The sequence below is a fragment of the mitochondrial genome of Erpetoichthys calabaricus (assembly GCF_900747795.2).
Source record: "Erpetoichthys calabaricus mitochondrion, complete genome".
NCBI lineage: Eukaryota > Metazoa > Chordata > Cladistia > Polypteriformes > Polypteridae > Erpetoichthys > Erpetoichthys calabaricus.
In genome coordinates, this window is record NC_005251.1 from 1 (window position 1) to 16,674 (window position 16,674).

The window sequence follows — 16,674 nt, forward strand, 5'->3', positions numbered from 1 at the left end:
GCTAGTGTAGCTTAACCTCAAAGCATAATACTGAAAATGTTAAGACGGGCCCTAGAAAAGCCCCACAAGCACAAAGATTTGGTCCTAGTCTTACTATCATTTTCGACTAAACTTACACATGCAAGTATCCGTTTGGTCCTAGTCTTACTATCATTTTCGACTAAACTTACACATGCAAGTATCCGCACTCCGGTGAAAATGCCCTTAATCTTCCTAGAAGAAGACAAGGAGCAGGCATCAGGCACGTATTCACGGCCCAAAACGCCTTGCTTTGCCACACCCCCACGGGATTTCAGCAGTGATAAACATTAGGCAATCAGCGAAAGCTAGACCTAGTTATTGTTAGTATAGAGTCGGTAAAACTCGTGCCAGCCACCGCGGTTATACGAGAGACTCAAAATGATAGTCCTTCGGCGTAGAGTGTGGTTAACGTAAATTAATAAACTAAGGATAAAATATCTTAAAGCTGTCATACGCTAAAAAATATATGAAAACCATTAACGAAAGTTACCTTATATAAGTGAACCCACGAAAACCAAGATACAAACTGGGATTAGATACCCCACTATGCTTGGAATTAAACTAAGACGGTATAAATACCCAACCGTCCGCCCGGTTACTACGAGCGTAAGCTTAAAAACCAAAGGACTTGGCGGTGCTTCAGAACCACCTAGAGGAGCCTGTTCTATAATCGATAATCCTCGTTAAACCTCACCACATCTTGCATTCAGCCTATATACCGCCGTCGCCAGCCTACCTTCTGAGAGACCTAAAGTAGGCTAAATAAGTAAAACTTAACACGTCAGGTCAAGGTGTAGCTTATGGTGTGGGAAGAAATGGGCTACATTTTCTAGACTAGAACATACGAACAACACTATGAAACCTGTGTTTGAAGGAGGATTTAGCAGTAAAGGGAGAATAGAGCGCTCCTATGAAGCCCGGCGCTGAAGCGCGCACACACCGCCCGTCACTCTCCTCGAAATCATTTAACAAAATTTATAAAAAACTATATACAGAAAGAGGAGGCAAGTCGTAACATGGTAAGCGTACCAGAAGGTGTGCTTGGAATAATCAAAATGTAGCTTAATAGAAAAGTATCTCCCTTACACTGAGATGAAGTCTGCGCAATTCAGACCATTTTGAGCATTAAAGCTAGCCTAATTATGTATAACCGTATAAAAATATTAAAATAAATACTCATAAAACTAAAACAAAACATTTGTTAACTCAAGTATAGGAGATAGAAAAAGACTAATAGAGCAATAGTTATAGTACCGCAAGGGAATGCTGAAAGAGAAATGAAATAAATAGTTAAAGCGCTACACAGCAGAGATCAAATCTCGTACCTTTTGCATCATGATCTAGTAAGTTATACCAAGCAAAATGAATTGTAGTTTGATACCCCGAAACTAGACGAGCTACTTCGAAGCAGTTGTAAGGACTAACCCGTCTCTGTGGCAAAAGAGTGGGAAGACTTCCAAGTAGAGGTGATAAGCCTAACGAGCCTAGTAATAGCTGGTTACTCAAGAAATGAATAAAAGTTCAGCCTCAAATATTCTAAGTATACTAAAGTACTACCTAAAAAATTTTAAGAACATTTGAGAGTTATTCATAAGAGGTACAGCTCTTATGAATAGGGAAACAACCCCTAAAGGAGGAAAAAGATCATAATATATAAGGACAATATTTAAGTGGGCCTGAAAGCAGCCACCCTTTAGATAGCGTTATAGCTCAAATAATACTCCACCCAAATATCCGGATAAAACCTCTAAATCCCCTATACATATTGAGTTACTCTATTATATTAGAAGAAATTATGCTAGAACTAGTAATAAGAAAAAGATTTTCTCCCAGCACAAGTGTAAGTTAGACAGGACAAACCACTAACAATTAAACGAACCCCATAAGAGGGAAGAATAATGGACATATATAAATCAAGGAAAGCCTATTATATTTACTCGTTAACCTTACACAAGAGTGCACAAAGGAAAGACTAAAAGAGAAAAAAGGAACTCGGCAAACCTGAGCCCCGCCTGTTTACCAAAAACATCGCCTTCAGCTAACCACATATTGAAGGTCCTGCCTGCCCAGTGACTAAAGTTTAACGGCCGCGGTATCTTGACCGTGCAAAGGTAGCGTAATCACTTGTCCTTTAAATAGGGACTGGTATGAATGGCCAAACGAGGGCTCGACTGTCTCTTTTCTCCTGTCAATTAAACTGATCTACCCGTGCAGAAGCGGGTATAAAAACATAAGACGAGAAGACCCTGTGGAGCTTTAGACCTAATCCAAACACTACAAACCCTATAAAAAATATAGGTAAACCTTATGTTATGGCTAAATGTCTTAGGTTGGGGCGACCACTGAGAACAAATAAACCTCAGAGATGATTGAAGCACAGCTTTATTAACTAAGAATGACAATTCTAAGTATCAGGATACCTGTCATTAAGATCCAGACTAACCTGATCAACGAACCAAGTTACCCCAGGGATAACAGCGCAATCTTTTCCAAGAGCCCAAATCGACGAAAAGGTTTACGACCTCGATGTTGGATCAGGACATCCTAATGGTGCAGCCGCTATTAAGGGTTCGTTTGTTCAACGATTAAAGTCCTACGTGATCTGAGTTCAGACCGGAGTAATCCAGGTCAGTTTCTATCTATGAAGTTATTTATCCTAGTACGAAAGGATTGGATAAATGGGGCCTATATTAAAAACACGCCCTACTTTAACCTATTGAAACCAAATCAAACAGATAATAAAGAACATATTTTAACCCAAGAAAAGGACTAGTTAGAGTGGCAGAGTCCGGTAATTGCAAAAGGCCTAAGCCCTTTCCGCCAGGGGTTCAACTCCCCTCCCTAACTATGACCATTTTCACATTAATTATTAATCCATTAATATATATTATCCCTATTTTATTAGCAATAGCCTTTCTCACTCTAGTTGAACGAAAAATCCTAGGTTACATGCAACTTCGCAAAGGACCAAACATTGTAGGCCCTTATGGCCTGTTACAACCTATTGCTGATGGAGTAAAACTATTTATTAAAGAGCCAGTAAAACCATCTACCTCTTCACCAACATTATTCCTACTTACCCCCATTCTAGCTCTCACCCTTGCTCTTATATTATGAATTCCTCTTCCTATACCATTCGCACTAACTGATCTTAATTTAACAATTTTATTTATCCTAGCAGTATCCAGCCTATCCGTTTACTCCATCCTTGGGTCCGGATGAGCTTCAAATTCTAAATATGCTTTAATTGGAGCCTTGCGAGCTGTTGCCCAAACTATCTCATATGAAGTAACCTTAGGTCTTATTGTCCTGTCCTTAATCCTATTTACAGGGGCTTTCACTCTTAACATATTCAACTCAGCGCAGGAAACTATTTGACTAATCCTGCCAGCATGACCAATAGCCGCTATATGATTTATTTCAACTCTTGCTGAAACAAACCGTGCCCCTTTTGATTTAACAGAGGGAGAATCGGAATTAGTATCTGGCTTTAATGTTGAATACGCAGGGGGACCTTTTGCACTATTCTTCCTAGCAGAATATACAAACATCTTACTAATAAATGCCTTATCTGCTATCCTATTTTTGGGCCCATCATTTAACACAGTTAACATCAACCTGAACTGAGCCATTAAAACAACAATTCTTGCCATTATATTCCTATGAGTTCGCGCCTCATACCCGCGCTTCCGATATGATCAACTTATGCACTTGGTATGAAAAAATTTTTTACCTCTTACTCTCGCCATAATTGCCTGACATATTTCTCTGCCAATCTCTATAGCAGGCTCCCCACCACAACTTTAGGTACTATGCTCGAAAGTTAGGGACTACTTTGATAGAGTAGAAAATAGGGGTTCAAACCCCCTTAGTACCTAGAAAAGAAGGATTTGAACCTTCACCAGAAAGATCAAAACTTTCAGTGCTCCCATTACACTACTTCCTAGTAAGGTCAGCTAATTTAAGCTTTTGGGCCCATACCCCAAATATGTTGGTTAAAATCCTTCCCCTACTAATGAGCCCTTATATCCTATTTGTTATATTAACTAGCCTAGGACTAGGAACAACCCTAACATTTACTAGCTCCCACTGACTCCTTGCATGAATAGGATTAGAAATTAATACACTTGCTATTATTCCATTAATAACTAATAAACATCATCCACGCGCCGTAGAAGCTGCAACAAAGTATTTCCTCACTCAAGCTGCAGCTGCAGCCATTCTATTATTCGCAAGTATCTATAATGCCTGATACTCCGGACAATGATTTATTCAAGATATATCCTCACCGGTCTCTACATTAATAACCCTTGCCATTGCTATTAAACTCGGAATTGCTCCTATGCACTTTTGATTACCTGAAGTTATACAGGGAATTTCTATTAATACCGGATTAATTCTAGTTACATGACAAAAACTCGCACCACTTGCCCTACTTATGCAAATCTCCCATAATATTAAGCCAGAACTACTTATTATTCTAGGCCTAATATCTACAATTATCGGGGGTTGAGGAGGACTTAATCAAACTCAGATCCGAAAAATTATAGCATACTCTTCTATTGCCCACTTAGGTTGAATCATCTCTATCCTTCATTTTATACCAGCCCTTGCTATAGTTAACTTATTTATCTACCTTATTATGACTATTACTATATTCATAACATTTAACTTATTAAACTCCCCAACAATTAATACCCTGGCCGTAAATTGATCCAAATCCCCGATCTTAGCCGCTACAAGTGCACTCGCCCTGCTCTCCCTAGGCGGACTACCGCCATTATCTGGATTCATGCCAAAATGACTTATTATTCAAGAACTTACTAATCAAGAACTTGCCCCAACAGCCACCTTGCTTGCCCTATCAGCTTTATTAAGCCTATTCTTTTATCTTCGACTTTCATACTCATTATCTCTGACTATTATACCCAACACACATCCTCAAACACTTAACTGAAATATAAAAATTACCACCCCTCTACCTCTTTCCTTAATAATGATAATAACCCTTACCATACTACCTATTACACCAACTATTATTTCTTTATTCTAGGAGTTTAGATTAACTTAAACCAAAAGCCTTCAAAGCTTTAGACAGAGGTTAAAATCCTCTAACTCCTGTTAGGGCTTGCAGGACTCTATCCAACATCTCATGAATGCAACTCAAACACTTTAATTAAGCTAAAACCCTTTCTAGATGGGTAGGCTTCGATCCTACATACGTTTAGTTAACAGCTAAAAGCTTTAACCGGCAAGCTTCCACCTAGGCTCCCTCCCGCCGGAAGCCTAAAAGGCGGGAGGAAGCCCCGGTAGGCTGTAGCCTACATCTCAGGATTTGCAATCCTGCATGACTTTCACCACGAGGCTGTGATAAGAGAAGGGATTTAGCCTTCATTTACAGGGCTACAACCTGCCGCTTGAACACTCAGCCATCTTACCTGTGACTATTACCCGCTGATTATTCTCAACAAACCATAAAGACATTGGCACCCTCTATCTGATCTTCGGTGCTTGAGCCGGAATGGTAGGTACTGCATTAAGCCTACTTATTCGCGCAGAACTTGGACAACCGGGAGCCTTAATAGGGGATGACCAAATTTATAACGTTATTGTTACTGCCCATGCATTCGTAATAATCTTCTTTATAGTAATGCCGATCATAATCGGCGGCTTCGGCAACTGATTAGTGCCATTAATAATTGGAGCGCCAGATATGGCATTCCCACGAATAAATAATATAAGCTTTTGACTACTTCCCCCCTCATTCCTGCTTTTATTAACATCGTCTGCAGTAGAAGCTGGTGTAGGAACCGGCTGAACTGTATACCCACCACTAGCAGGCAATTTAGCTCATGCGGGGGCATCAGTTGATCTAGCTATCTTTTCATTACATTTGGCTGGAGTATCTTCCATTCTAGGAGCTATTAATTTTATCACCACAATTATTAATATAAAACCACCAGCTACCTCACAATATCAAACACCTTTATTTGTATGATCTGTCCTCGTTACTGCGGTATTATTACTACTATCACTCCCAGTATTAGCAGCTGGTATTACCATACTATTAACAGACCGAAACCTCAACACAACATTTTTTGACCCTGCTGGAGGAGGAGACCCAATTCTCTATCAACATTTGTTCTGATTCTTTGGTCACCCAGAAGTCTACATTCTTATTCTCCCCGGATTTGGTATAATTTCTCATATTGTAGCCTACTACTCAGGTAAAAATGAACCCTTTGGTTATATAGGAATAGTCTGAGCTATGATAGCAATCGGGCTTTTAGGCTTTATTGTATGAGCACATCATATGTTTACAGTGGGAATAGATGTGGATACTCGAGCTTATTTTACTTCCGCAACAATAATTATTGCCATCCCAACAGGAGTAAAAGTTTTCAGCTGACTTGCAACTTTACATGGAGGAGCTATTAAATGAGAAACCCCTATATTATGAGCCCTGGGGTTTATTTTCCTTTTCACTGTAGGAGGGCTAACAGGAATTATCCTAGCAAATTCCTCATTAGATATTATACTACATGACACGTATTATGTAGTTGCCCATTTCCACTATGTTTTATCTATAGGAGCTGTATTTGCCATTATAGGCGGATTTGTTCACTGATTCCCACTATTTTCAGGTTACACACTTCATCCAACATGAACTAAAATTCACTTTGGAGTTATATTTATCGGCGTCAATTTAACATTCTTCCCCCAACATTTCCTCGGCCTAGCAGGAATACCACGACGTTATTCCGATTACCCTGATGCATACACACTTTGAAATTCCCTTTCGTCCATTGGATCAATAATTTCTCTAACAGCTGTAATTATGTTCTTATTTATTCTATGAGAAGCCTTCGCAGCTAAGCGAGAAGTACAAACAGTAAATCTCACATATACTAATGTTGAATGACTACACGGATGCCCTCCGCCTTACCATACATATGAAGAACCGGCATTTGTTCAATCACCTAATTCACGAGAAAGGAAGGAATTGAACCCCCATAAACCAGTTTCAAGCCGGCTACATAACCACTCTGTCACTTTCTTATAAGATATTAGTTAATATATAACACTGCCTTGTCAAGACAGAATTATGGGTTAAAACCCCATATATCTTGCCTATGGCCCACCCAGCACAACTAGGACTACAAGACGCATCCTCCCCAATTATAGAAGAACTTATACACTTCCATGACCACGCATTAATAATTGTATTTCTTATTAGTACACTTGTATTATATATTATCACGACAACAGTTTCAACAAAACTAACTAATAAGCACTTACTTGATGCTCAAGAGATTGAAATGGTTTGAACAGTTATACCGGCCCTGGTGTTAATTACAATTGCCTTACCATCACTTCGAATTCTCTACCTAATAGATGAAATTAATGATCCTCATTTGACTATTAAAGCTACAGGACATCAATGATACTGAAGTTATGAATATACTGACTATGGTACACTAAATTTTGATTCATATATAACACCAACTCAAGACCTAATACCAGGCCAATTTCGACTTCTTGACACGGATAATCGAATAGTTGTCCCCATAGAATCCCCTGTACGTATATTAATTACAGCTGAAGATGTCCTTCATTCATGGGCAGTTCCGTCACTTGGGTTAAAAATAGACGCTGTACCCGGCCGCCTTAATCAAGCCACTTTTATTGCCACCCGACCGGGAATCTTCTTTGGGCAATGCTCAGAAATTTGCGGCGCAAATCATAGCTTTATACCTATTGCAATCGAATCGACACCAATTAAACACTTTGAGTCTTGATCTTCATCAATATTAGCAGAATCCTCATTAAGAAGCTAATAGGGTATAGCATTAGCCTTTTAAGCTAAAAATAGGTGATTCCCAACCACCCTTAATGAATGCCTCAGCTCAATCCAGACCCCTGATTTGTTATCCTAATTTTCACATGAACTGTTTTCCTGACAATTTTGCCAAATAAGATTACTTTTTATAAAATTCCAAACGAGCCATTAAACTCAGACCCATTAGGCTCCAATATAGACACCTGATCCTGACCATGATACTAAACTTTTTTGACCAATTTGCCAGCCAATCCTTACTTGGAATCCCTTTAATTGCCATTGCAATATTAGTACCATGACTTCTATTTCCCTCCCCTTACAAACGATGGTTAAATAATCGATTAATTACCTTTCAATACTGATTTATTTCTCGCGCTACAAGTCAATTAATACTACCACTAAACATTAATGCACATAAGTGAGCCCTTATTCTAATAGCACTGCTTTTATTCTTAATCATACTTAATTTACTAGGCCTATTGCCGTATACTTTCACGCCAACCACCCAACTATCTATAAATATAGCACTAGCCGTACCATTATGATTAGCCACAGTACTTATTGGCATACGCAATCAACCAACACACTCCATAGCTCATCTTCTACCAGAAGGCACACCGACACTTTTAATCCCTATCCTTATTATTATTGAAACTATCAGTTTATTTATCCGCCCTTTAGCCCTGGGGGTTCGACTAACAGCAAATTTAACTGCAGGTCACCTTCTTATTCAGCTAATCTCCACTGCAACTTTCGTCATACTTTCATTTATACCTACTATTGCAATATTAACCTTTATTGTATTAGCACTACTTACCTTATTAGAGATTGCTGTCGCAATAATTCAAGCATATGTATTTGTACTTCTACTAAGCCTTTATCTACAAGAAAACGTTTAATGGCCCATCAAGCACACGCATATCACATGGTTGACCCAAGCCCATGACCCCTAACTGGGGCAGTTGCCGCTTTACTATTAACATCTGGTTTAGCAGTATGATTTCATTTCAAATCAATGACCCTTCTTGCTATAGGTCTTTTATTAATAATTTTAACTATAATTCAATGATGACGAGATATTATTCGAGAGGGAACTTTTCAAGGCCACCACACACCACCAGTACAAAAAGGCCTACGATATGGAATAATTCTATTTATTACATCTGAAGTTTTCTTCTTTCTAGGATTTTTCTGAGCCTTCTATCACTCAAGCCTAGCCCCAACCCCTGAACTAGGGGGAATCTGACCTCCAACAGGTATCACCCCTTTAAACCCATTTGAAGTACCACTTCTAAACACAGCAGTTCTTCTAGCTTCAGGGATTACAGTCACTTGAGCACATCACAGCTTAATAGAAGGCAAACGAGTTGAAGCCACACAAGCACTTACCTTAACTATTATCTTAGGTTTTTACTTCACAGCCCTTCAAGCCATAGAATATTATGAAGCCCCTTTCACCATTGCAGACGGAGTCTACGGTACAACCTTCTTTGTGGCTACAGGGTTCCACGGCCTCCATGTAATTATTGGTTCTACTTTCCTTGTAGTATGTTTGCTACGCCAAATTATATATCATTTCACCTCATCACATCATTTTGGATTTGAGGCTGCCGCATGATACTGACACTTTGTAGACGTAGTTTGATTATTCCTTTACGTGTCAATCTATTGATGAGGATCTTAATCTTTCTAGTATTAATAAGTACAACTGACTTCCAATCACTTAGTCTTGGTTAAACCCCAAGGAAAGATAATGAACCCTATTTTAACAATAATTTTAATTTCTTCTCTAATTTCTATTACTTTAGTCTTCGTAGCTTTCTGATTACCTCAAATAAACCCAGATATAGAAAAGCTCTCTCCCTATGAATGCGGTTTTGACCCCTTAGGCTCAGCTCGATTACCATTCTCCATACGATTTTTCCTTATTGCCATTTTATTCCTACTTTTTGACCTAGAAATTGCTCTCCTTCTACCACTCCCATGAAGTATCCATCTTAATCCTTTATATGTACTAATATGAGCATTTATGATTATTATACTGCTTACTATTGGCCTAATTTATGAATGAGTTCAAGGCGGATTGGAGTGAGCAGAGTAAGTCTCTAGTCCAATGTAAGATTGCTGATTTCGACTCAGTAGATTATGGTTCGTACCCATAGAGACCTAATGACCCATATTTTATTTACTATCTCCACTGCTTTTATACTAGGACTTACTGGCCTAACATTCCACCGCACCCACTTACTATCTGCCCTCCTCTGCCTAGAAGGAATAATATTGTCATTATTTATCGCTTTAGCAATATGATCAACTCAAAATGATATAATAATCTTTTCATCCTCACCTTTATTACTATTAGCCCTTTCAGCTTGTGAAGCAGGTCTAGGCCTTAGCCTGCTTGTAGCTACTTCCCGCACTCATGGTTCAGACCACTTACAAAACCTTAATCTCCTACAATGCTAAAACTATTAATCCCAACAGTTATATTATTTCCAATAATTTGAATATTAAAGCCTAAATGATTATGACCCATGACCACCACCCATAGCCTTTTAATCGCTTCATATTCCCTATCTCTCTTTAAATACCACTCAACAGCTCAATGATCAAATATAAGCTTCACTATAGCAACAGATATAATTTCAACCCCTTTAATTATCCTAACATGTTGATTACTGCCCCTTATAATTCTTGCTAGCCAAAACCATATTACTACAGAACCAATTAATCGACAACGAACTTACATCACATTATTAACCTCATTACAGCTTCTCCTAATTATAGCCTTTAGTGCAACAGAAGTTATTCTATTTTATATTATATTTGAAGCTACCCTAATTCCAACACTAATTATTATTACACGTTGAGGTAATCAAACAGAACGCCTTAATGCCGGAACATATTTTCTATTCTATACACTTGCCGGCTCCCTACCATTATTAGTAGCTCTACTTTCTCTTTATAAGTCAACCGGCTCTTTATCAATGATCTCAATATTTATAAATAATAATATTTCACCGGATACATGAACTAATTCCCTTTTGTGAGCCGCCTGCTTAATAGCATTTTTAGTAAAAATACCACTCTATGGTGTACACTTATGACTCCCAAAAGCACACGTAGAAGCCCCAATCGCCGGGTCAATAATCCTTGCCGCAGTACTTCTTAAACTAGGGGGCTACGGTATAATTCGCATAACCTTAATTCTAGAACCAGCAACCAAATCTCTTGCCTACCCATTTATTATTCTCGCCATTTGAGGCATTATTATAACAGGATCTATTTGCATGCGACAATCAGACATAAAATCCCTAATTGCCTATTCATCTGTAAGTCATATGGGATTGGTAGCTTCTGGCATTCTTATCCAAACAGCATGAGGCTTCACTGGAGCAATTATTTTAATAATTGCCCACGGCTTAACATCCTCTGCCTTATTCTGCCTTGCAAATACCACTTACGAACGCACCAACTCCCGAACCCTGTTACTCGCCCGAGGAATGCAAATTATTTTACCATTAATAGCTACATGATGATTTATTATAAGCCTAATAAACATAGCTCTTCCGCCCTTACCTAATCTAATAGGAGAACTTATTATCATGGTTTCCCTATTTAACTGATCAAGTTGAACAATCCTGTTAACAGGAACTGGGACTTTAATTACCGCTACTTACTCTTTATACCTATACTTATCATCACAACGAGGCCCAGCTCCAGATAATATTTTACTTATCGAACCTACACACACCCGAGAACACCTCCTTTTAATCCTACATATCATTCCTATGGTTATACTAATAATTAAACCAGAACTTATTTGAGGCTGATGCTGATGTTAATATAGTTTAAAAAAAACATTAGATTGTGATTCTAGTAATAGAAGTTAAAGTCTTCTTATTAACCAAGAGATGCCTGCGCACTAAGAACTGCTAATTCTTACCACCATGGTTAAAATCCACGGATCCCTTACTGCTTTTAAAGGATAACAGCATATCCGTTGGTCTTAGGAACCAAAGACTCTTGGCGCAAATCCAAGTAAAAGCTATGTTTATTGATCAACTACCTCAAATATTTTTAACCTGCTTGTCCTTGACTATAGTATTACTTATTTTACCTATTATTTTATCAATGGTCACTAAACCATTGAATAATTGACCACTTTATGTCAAAAACTCAGTAAAAATGTCATTCTTTACAAGCCTCATCCCATCAATTATCTACCTTAATACAAACATGCAATCATGCGTAATCTATTACCGATGGATACTTGTATCACCAATTGAAATTAATATTAGTCTGCAATTTGACCAATATTCTATAATCTTTATATCTATCGCACTATATGTAACTTGGTCAATTCTAGAATTTGCTATGTATTATATACACACAGATATCTTAATTAATCGATTTTTTAAATACTTGTTAACATTTTTGATCTCAATAATAATCTTGGTTACAGCTAATAATATATTTCAATTATTCATTGGTTGAGAAGGAGTAGGCATTATATCCTTCCTACTAATCGGATGATGATATGGTCGAACTGACGCTAACATAGCTGCAATACAAGCAGTAATTTATAATCGAGTAGGAGATATTGGCCTTATACTAGCTATAGCCTGACTACTGATTAATATAAATTCCTGAGATATTCAACAATTATTTATTATAACTAAGAATATAGATACTACTATTCCAGCAATAGGATTACTCATTGCAGCAATAGGCAAATCTGCCCAATTTGGCCTCCACCCTTGACTACCAGCTGCAATAGAAGGCCCAACCCCAGTTTCTGCCTTACTTCATTCAAGTACAATAGTTGTAGCAGGTATTTTCCTTTTAATTCGTCTCCACCCGTTTTTAGAAAATAATAATAAAGTCCTTACTGCTGCACTTTGTTTAGGGGCTATTACCACATTCTTCACCGCTGCCTGCGCACTTACACAAAATGATATTAAAAAAATTGTAGCCTTCTCTACATCAAGCCAGTTAGGCCTTATAATAGTAGCTATTGGGCTAAATCAACCTCAACTAGCATTCATGCACATCTGCACACATGCATTTTTTAAAGCAATATTATTCCTTTGCTCAGGCTCAATTATTCACTCACTTAATGACGAACAGGATATCCGCAAAATAGGTGGTATTTATAAAATTATACCAATAACCTCTACATGTTTAATAATTGGCAGTCTTGCCTTAATGGGAGCCCCATTTTTAGCAGGATTCTTCTCTAAAGATGCTATTATTGAAGCCCTCAACACCTCTCACCTTAACGCCTGAGCCCTTATACTTACCCTAATTGCCACCTCATTCACTGCAGTATATAGCCTTCGAATTATTTACTTCGTATCTATAAGCACCCCACGTATACTACCATTGTCCCCAGTAAATGAAAATAACCCACTAATTATTAACCCGATTAAACGACTGGCATGAGGAAGCATTATTGCAGGCTTCATTTTATATAACTTTATTCTCCCAAACAAAACCCAAATAATAACAATACCAGTATCATTAAAACTAACTGCCCTAATTGTATCTTTATTAGGTTTAATTATTGCTTTTGAGCTAGCCCTGTTAACAAACAAACAAATTAAAATCCACCCAACAAAAATCTTACATAACTTCTCTAATATATTGGGATTCTACCCACACACAATGCACCGTCTAATGTCGAAACTACCATTAATATTTGGACAAATTAATGCAACTCAAACTACAGATCAATCATGAACAGAAATAATGGGCCCCAAAGGAATTGCCAATCTACAACTAACCTTATCCCAAAAAATTACACATATACAAAAAGGCCTAATCAAAACATATCTCTCAATTACTATACTCTCACTTCTCGTTATTACAGCTATAATTATTTACTTCTAACTGCACGAAGACAACCCCGACCGAACCCACGAGTTAATTCTAGAACTACTAATAAAGCTACCAATAATACCCAACCGGCCACTAACAACATATAACCGCCAGCATTATATATCTCAGACACTCCTACATAACGTCGCACTGATATAACACAACCCTCAATTTCATCAAAAGCCCCAAAATCATTAACTAGTAATATTCATATTACAACAACTAATATAAGATACCCCACTACATAAGAAAAAACCTCTAAAGAACCCCATGCACTTGGGTAAGGCTCCGCTGCAAGTGCAGCAGAATATGCAAAAACAACTAATATTCCGCCTAGATAAATTAAAAACAAAATTATCGATAAAAAAGTCATACCAAACTGCGTCAATATACCACACCCAACACCAGCACCAATTATTAACCCTAAAGCAGCAAAATAGGGAGAAGGGTTAGATGCCACTGCAATTAAACTAATTAAAAACATAACAGAAAAAACAATTATTATAACCATAATTTTTGCCAGGATTTTAACCAGGACTAATGACTTGAAAAATCACCGTTGTTACTCAACTACAAAAACCTATGGCCATCATACGAAAAACCCACCCTTTAGCCAAAATCATTAATAGCGCATTTATTGACCTACCAGCACCATCAAATATCTCTTCATGATGAAATATGGGATCTCTTCTAGGACTATGTCTAATTGTACAAATTATTACAGGATTATTCCTGGCAATACATTATATTTCAGATATTAACTTGGCCTTTTCATCCGTGGCTCACATTTGCCGAGACGTTAATTACGGCTGACTTATTCGCAACATTCATGCTAACAGCGCATCTCTATTTTTTATCTGTATTTACCTACACATTGCACGCGGCCTATATTATGGTTCGTATTTATATATAGAAACATGAAATGTAGGAGTTATCCTATTACTTCTGACTATAATAACCGCATTCGTGGGGTATGTATTACCTTGAGGCCAAATATCATTCTGAGGTGCAACTGTCATTACAAACTTATTATCAGCAGTTCCTTATATCGGAGATACCTTAGTTCAGTGAATTTGAGGGGGGTTTTCCGTAGACAAACCAACATTAACTCGATTTTTTGCTTTCCATTTTATCCTGCCATTTGCAATTGCAGGAGCATCCTTAGTCCACATCTTATTCCTCCACGAAACGGGCTCTAATAACCCACTAGGAATTAATTCAAACGCAGATAAAATCCCGTTCCACCCATATTATACATATAAAGACCTTCTAGGATTTATTATCTTATTACTAATTATTTTAATATTAGCCCTACTCTCCCCCAACTTACTAAACGACCCAGAAAATTTTACACCGGCCAACCCCCTAGTAACCCCACCTCATATTAAACCAGAATGATATTTTCTATTTGCCTACGCTATTCTACGCTCAATTCCAAATAAACTAGGAGGAGTATTAGCCCTGCTATTCTCTATTATTGTATTAATATTTGTACCATTTTTACACACTGCAAAAATTCGAACTTCCACATTTCGCCCTCTATTTAAAATTACATTATGAATTCTAGCCGCTGATGTTATAATCTTAACATGAATTGGAGGACAGCCAGTAGAAGATCCTTACATTATAATTGGACAAGTGGCTTCAGTACTTTACTTTACTATCTTCCTAGTATTTATACCAGTATCCGGTTGAATTGAAAACAAAATAATGAACCGCAACTGCCCTAGTAACTTAAAGCCAAAGTGTCGGTCTTGTAAACCGAATATGAAGGTTAAATTCCATCCTCGGGCTTCAAAGAGAAGGGATTCTAACTCTCACCTTTAACTCCCAAAGCTAAAATTCTTTTTAAAACTACTCTTTGTTATGTATGCATATAAGACCTATTATTGATACAAACATTAGATTGTTGCCTACATAAACCATAACACTATATAACAACATTAAACCTACCTAACAGAGTACACATTTTGCAACTTACATGAAGATGATTTGCAACAGGTCCATTACATACCCCCACTAACTTACAACATACATGTATATATTACATTCAACTTATATCAACATAAAGCATAGGTGCAATTATCCCCATCTTATAGTATTCAACTATTATGCTCCATGGGCTCCAACTCAGTACAACTAACTACGCATTTCTTACTAAAACCATAACATGGGCACTATCTATAATCTTATCATTACATATATATACATAAATAACAAATAAACCAGGATATATATATGTATAATTCCCATATATATATGTACACCATTCAGGTGAGTCATTCGTTTCCATATTTATCAGCTTATTACTATTAATAACAGTTCCGTCCGGTTTGTAACCACCATCCTAAACGGTACCACTATACCAGAATCATCATTATAATCTAAGACTATACTCGTATAACATACTCACGTTCAATTCCAGAACATTTGGTTCCTGTGTCAGGGACATAAATAGCTTATTCCCTACAACTGACATTACCCAGGCACTAGTGACTGTACGGAACATGGGTCTCCTGGCACGCGACATGGCTTTAAACAGTCCTCGTGCGTTCCGCCCTGCGGTTGTTTAGCCCGATCTGCCTCATTGTTTCTTTCTCCCTTCCCTTTCGTCACCTTGCCAGTGGCTGGTTATTCAAATTCCGACGGCCGTTGATCATTTACTTTGCTTGATACTTAATCATTTAATATTTAATGACATAGTCTTAAGTACCATTAACTATTATCTCAAGAGCATAACTATTTTTGCCCCTCTTGGCTTTTTCTTAATAAAGAAAAATTTTTAGACGCGAAAATGGCCTAAAACCCCCTACCCCCTTAAAAAAGACATTTTTTGGACTTTTGACCCTGTAAAACCCCAAAAACAGGAAAGTGCCTAGAAATACAAGAGAATCGAGTTGTTGCAAGCTATCTCTTGTAGTGTTTCACTACGA

General features: G+C 37.6%; 13 protein-coding genes and 24 non-coding genes across 37 annotated transcripts, besides 1 other annotated feature; 28 read left to right on the plus strand and 9 right to left on the minus strand. All coding sequences in view use genetic code 2, as the record gives it.

Moving 5' to 3' along the window:
- On the plus strand, positions 1-71 carry KEF98_t01. Its single transcript has one exon. It is a non-coding gene; the product is annotated as a tRNA-Phe (tRNA).
- On the plus strand, positions 72-1,072 carry KEF98_r02. Its single transcript has one exon. It is a non-coding gene; the product is annotated as a 12S ribosomal RNA (ribosomal RNA).
- On the plus strand, positions 1,073-1,143 carry KEF98_t02. Its single transcript has one exon. It is a non-coding gene; the product is annotated as a tRNA-Val (tRNA).
- Positions 1,144-2,793, plus strand: KEF98_r01. Its single transcript has one exon. It is a non-coding gene; the product is annotated as a 16S ribosomal RNA (ribosomal RNA).
- KEF98_t03 lies at positions 2,794-2,868 on the plus strand. Its single transcript has one exon. It is a non-coding gene; the product is annotated as a tRNA-Leu (tRNA).
- ND1 (NADH dehydrogenase subunit 1) lies at positions 2,869-3,828 on the plus strand. Its single transcript has one exon. The coding sequence runs from the start codon at positions 2,869-2,871 to the stop codon at positions 3,826-3,828; it is 960 nt and encodes a 319-aa protein (NP_943604.1).
- On the plus strand, positions 3,828-3,898 carry KEF98_t04. Its single transcript has one exon. It is a non-coding gene; the product is annotated as a tRNA-Ile (tRNA).
- On the minus strand, positions 3,897-3,967 carry KEF98_t05. The gene has a single exon. It is a non-coding gene; the product is annotated as a tRNA-Gln (tRNA).
- KEF98_t06 lies at positions 3,967-4,036 on the plus strand. The gene has a single exon. It is a non-coding gene; the product is annotated as a tRNA-Met (tRNA).
- On the plus strand, positions 4,037-5,074 carry ND2 (NADH dehydrogenase subunit 2). The gene has a single exon. It carries the CDS (start codon positions 4,037-4,039, stop codon positions 5,072-5,074), a length of 1,038 nt encoding a protein of 345 aa, NP_943605.1.
- On the plus strand, positions 5,073-5,142 carry KEF98_t07. Its single transcript has one exon. It is a non-coding gene; the product is annotated as a tRNA-Trp (tRNA).
- A 1-nt stretch (position 5,143) lies between these two features.
- On the minus strand, positions 5,144-5,212 carry KEF98_t08. Its single transcript has one exon. It is a non-coding gene; the product is annotated as a tRNA-Ala (tRNA).
- Positions 5,213-5,214: 2 nt separating this feature from the next.
- On the minus strand, positions 5,215-5,287 carry KEF98_t09. The gene has a single exon. It is a non-coding gene; the product is annotated as a tRNA-Asn (tRNA).
- Positions 5,288-5,322: 35 nt separating this feature from the next.
- KEF98_t10 lies at positions 5,323-5,388 on the minus strand. Its single transcript has one exon. It is a non-coding gene; the product is annotated as a tRNA-Cys (tRNA).
- A 1-nt stretch (position 5,389) lies between these two features.
- KEF98_t11 lies at positions 5,390-5,460 on the minus strand. Its single transcript has one exon. It is a non-coding gene; the product is annotated as a tRNA-Tyr (tRNA).
- Position 5,461: 1 nt separating this feature from the next.
- Positions 5,462-7,018, plus strand: COX1 (cytochrome c oxidase subunit I). Its single transcript has one exon. It carries the CDS (start codon positions 5,462-5,464, stop codon positions 7,016-7,018), a length of 1,557 nt encoding a protein of 518 aa, NP_943606.1.
- Positions 7,010-7,080, minus strand: KEF98_t12. Its single transcript has one exon. It is a non-coding gene; the product is annotated as a tRNA-Ser (tRNA).
- A 2-nt stretch (positions 7,081-7,082) lies between these two features.
- KEF98_t13 lies at positions 7,083-7,151 on the plus strand. The gene has a single exon. It is a non-coding gene; the product is annotated as a tRNA-Asp (tRNA).
- A 3-nt stretch (positions 7,152-7,154) lies between these two features.
- COX2 (cytochrome c oxidase subunit II) lies at positions 7,155-7,853 on the plus strand. Its single transcript has one exon. The coding sequence runs from the start codon at positions 7,155-7,157 to the stop codon at positions 7,851-7,853; it is 699 nt and encodes a 232-aa protein (NP_943607.1).
- On the plus strand, positions 7,846-7,918 carry KEF98_t14. Its single transcript has one exon. It is a non-coding gene; the product is annotated as a tRNA-Lys (tRNA).
- Positions 7,919-8,086, plus strand: ATP8 (ATP synthase F0 subunit 8). The gene has a single exon. The coding sequence runs from the start codon at positions 7,919-7,921 to the stop codon at positions 8,084-8,086; it is 168 nt and encodes a 55-aa protein (NP_943608.1).
- Positions 8,077-8,719, plus strand: ATP6 (ATP synthase F0 subunit 6). The gene has a single exon. A coding segment is annotated over exon 1 (643 nt).
- A 40-nt stretch (positions 8,720-8,759) lies between these two features.
- COX3 (cytochrome c oxidase subunit III) lies at positions 8,760-9,545 on the plus strand. The gene has a single exon. It carries the CDS (start codon positions 8,760-8,762, stop codon positions 9,543-9,545), a length of 786 nt encoding a protein of 261 aa, NP_943610.1.
- On the plus strand, positions 9,545-9,614 carry KEF98_t15. The gene has a single exon. It is a non-coding gene; the product is annotated as a tRNA-Gly (tRNA).
- Positions 9,615-9,962, plus strand: ND3 (NADH dehydrogenase subunit 3). Its single transcript has one exon. It carries the CDS (start codon positions 9,615-9,617, stop codon positions 9,960-9,962), a length of 348 nt encoding a protein of 115 aa, NP_943611.1.
- On the plus strand, positions 9,961-10,030 carry KEF98_t16. Its single transcript has one exon. It is a non-coding gene; the product is annotated as a tRNA-Arg (tRNA).
- On the plus strand, positions 10,031-10,327 carry ND4L (NADH dehydrogenase subunit 4L). Its single transcript has one exon. It carries the CDS (start codon positions 10,031-10,033, stop codon positions 10,325-10,327), a length of 297 nt encoding a protein of 98 aa, NP_943612.1.
- On the plus strand, positions 10,321-11,706 carry ND4 (NADH dehydrogenase subunit 4). The gene has a single exon. The coding sequence runs from the start codon at positions 10,321-10,323 to the stop codon at positions 11,704-11,706; it is 1,386 nt and encodes a 461-aa protein (NP_943613.1).
- On the plus strand, positions 11,702-11,770 carry KEF98_t17. The gene has a single exon. It is a non-coding gene; the product is annotated as a tRNA-His (tRNA).
- KEF98_t18 lies at positions 11,771-11,836 on the plus strand. Its single transcript has one exon. It is a non-coding gene; the product is annotated as a tRNA-Ser (tRNA).
- A 2-nt stretch (positions 11,837-11,838) lies between these two features.
- On the plus strand, positions 11,839-11,911 carry KEF98_t19. Its single transcript has one exon. It is a non-coding gene; the product is annotated as a tRNA-Leu (tRNA).
- Positions 11,912-13,753, plus strand: ND5 (NADH dehydrogenase subunit 5). Its single transcript has one exon. The coding sequence runs from the start codon at positions 11,912-11,914 to the stop codon at positions 13,751-13,753; it is 1,842 nt and encodes a 613-aa protein (NP_943614.1).
- Positions 13,749-14,252, minus strand: ND6 (NADH dehydrogenase subunit 6). The gene has a single exon. It carries the CDS (start codon positions 14,250-14,252, stop codon positions 13,749-13,751), a length of 504 nt encoding a protein of 167 aa, NP_943615.1.
- Positions 14,253-14,321, minus strand: KEF98_t20. Its single transcript has one exon. It is a non-coding gene; the product is annotated as a tRNA-Glu (tRNA).
- Positions 14,322-14,323: 2 nt separating this feature from the next.
- Positions 14,324-15,464, plus strand: CYTB (cytochrome b). Its single transcript has one exon. A coding segment is annotated over exon 1 (1,141 nt).
- Positions 15,465-15,535, plus strand: KEF98_t21. The gene has a single exon. It is a non-coding gene; the product is annotated as a tRNA-Thr (tRNA).
- On the minus strand, positions 15,536-15,605 carry KEF98_t22. Its single transcript has one exon. It is a non-coding gene; the product is annotated as a tRNA-Pro (tRNA).
- Positions 15,606-16,674: a D loop.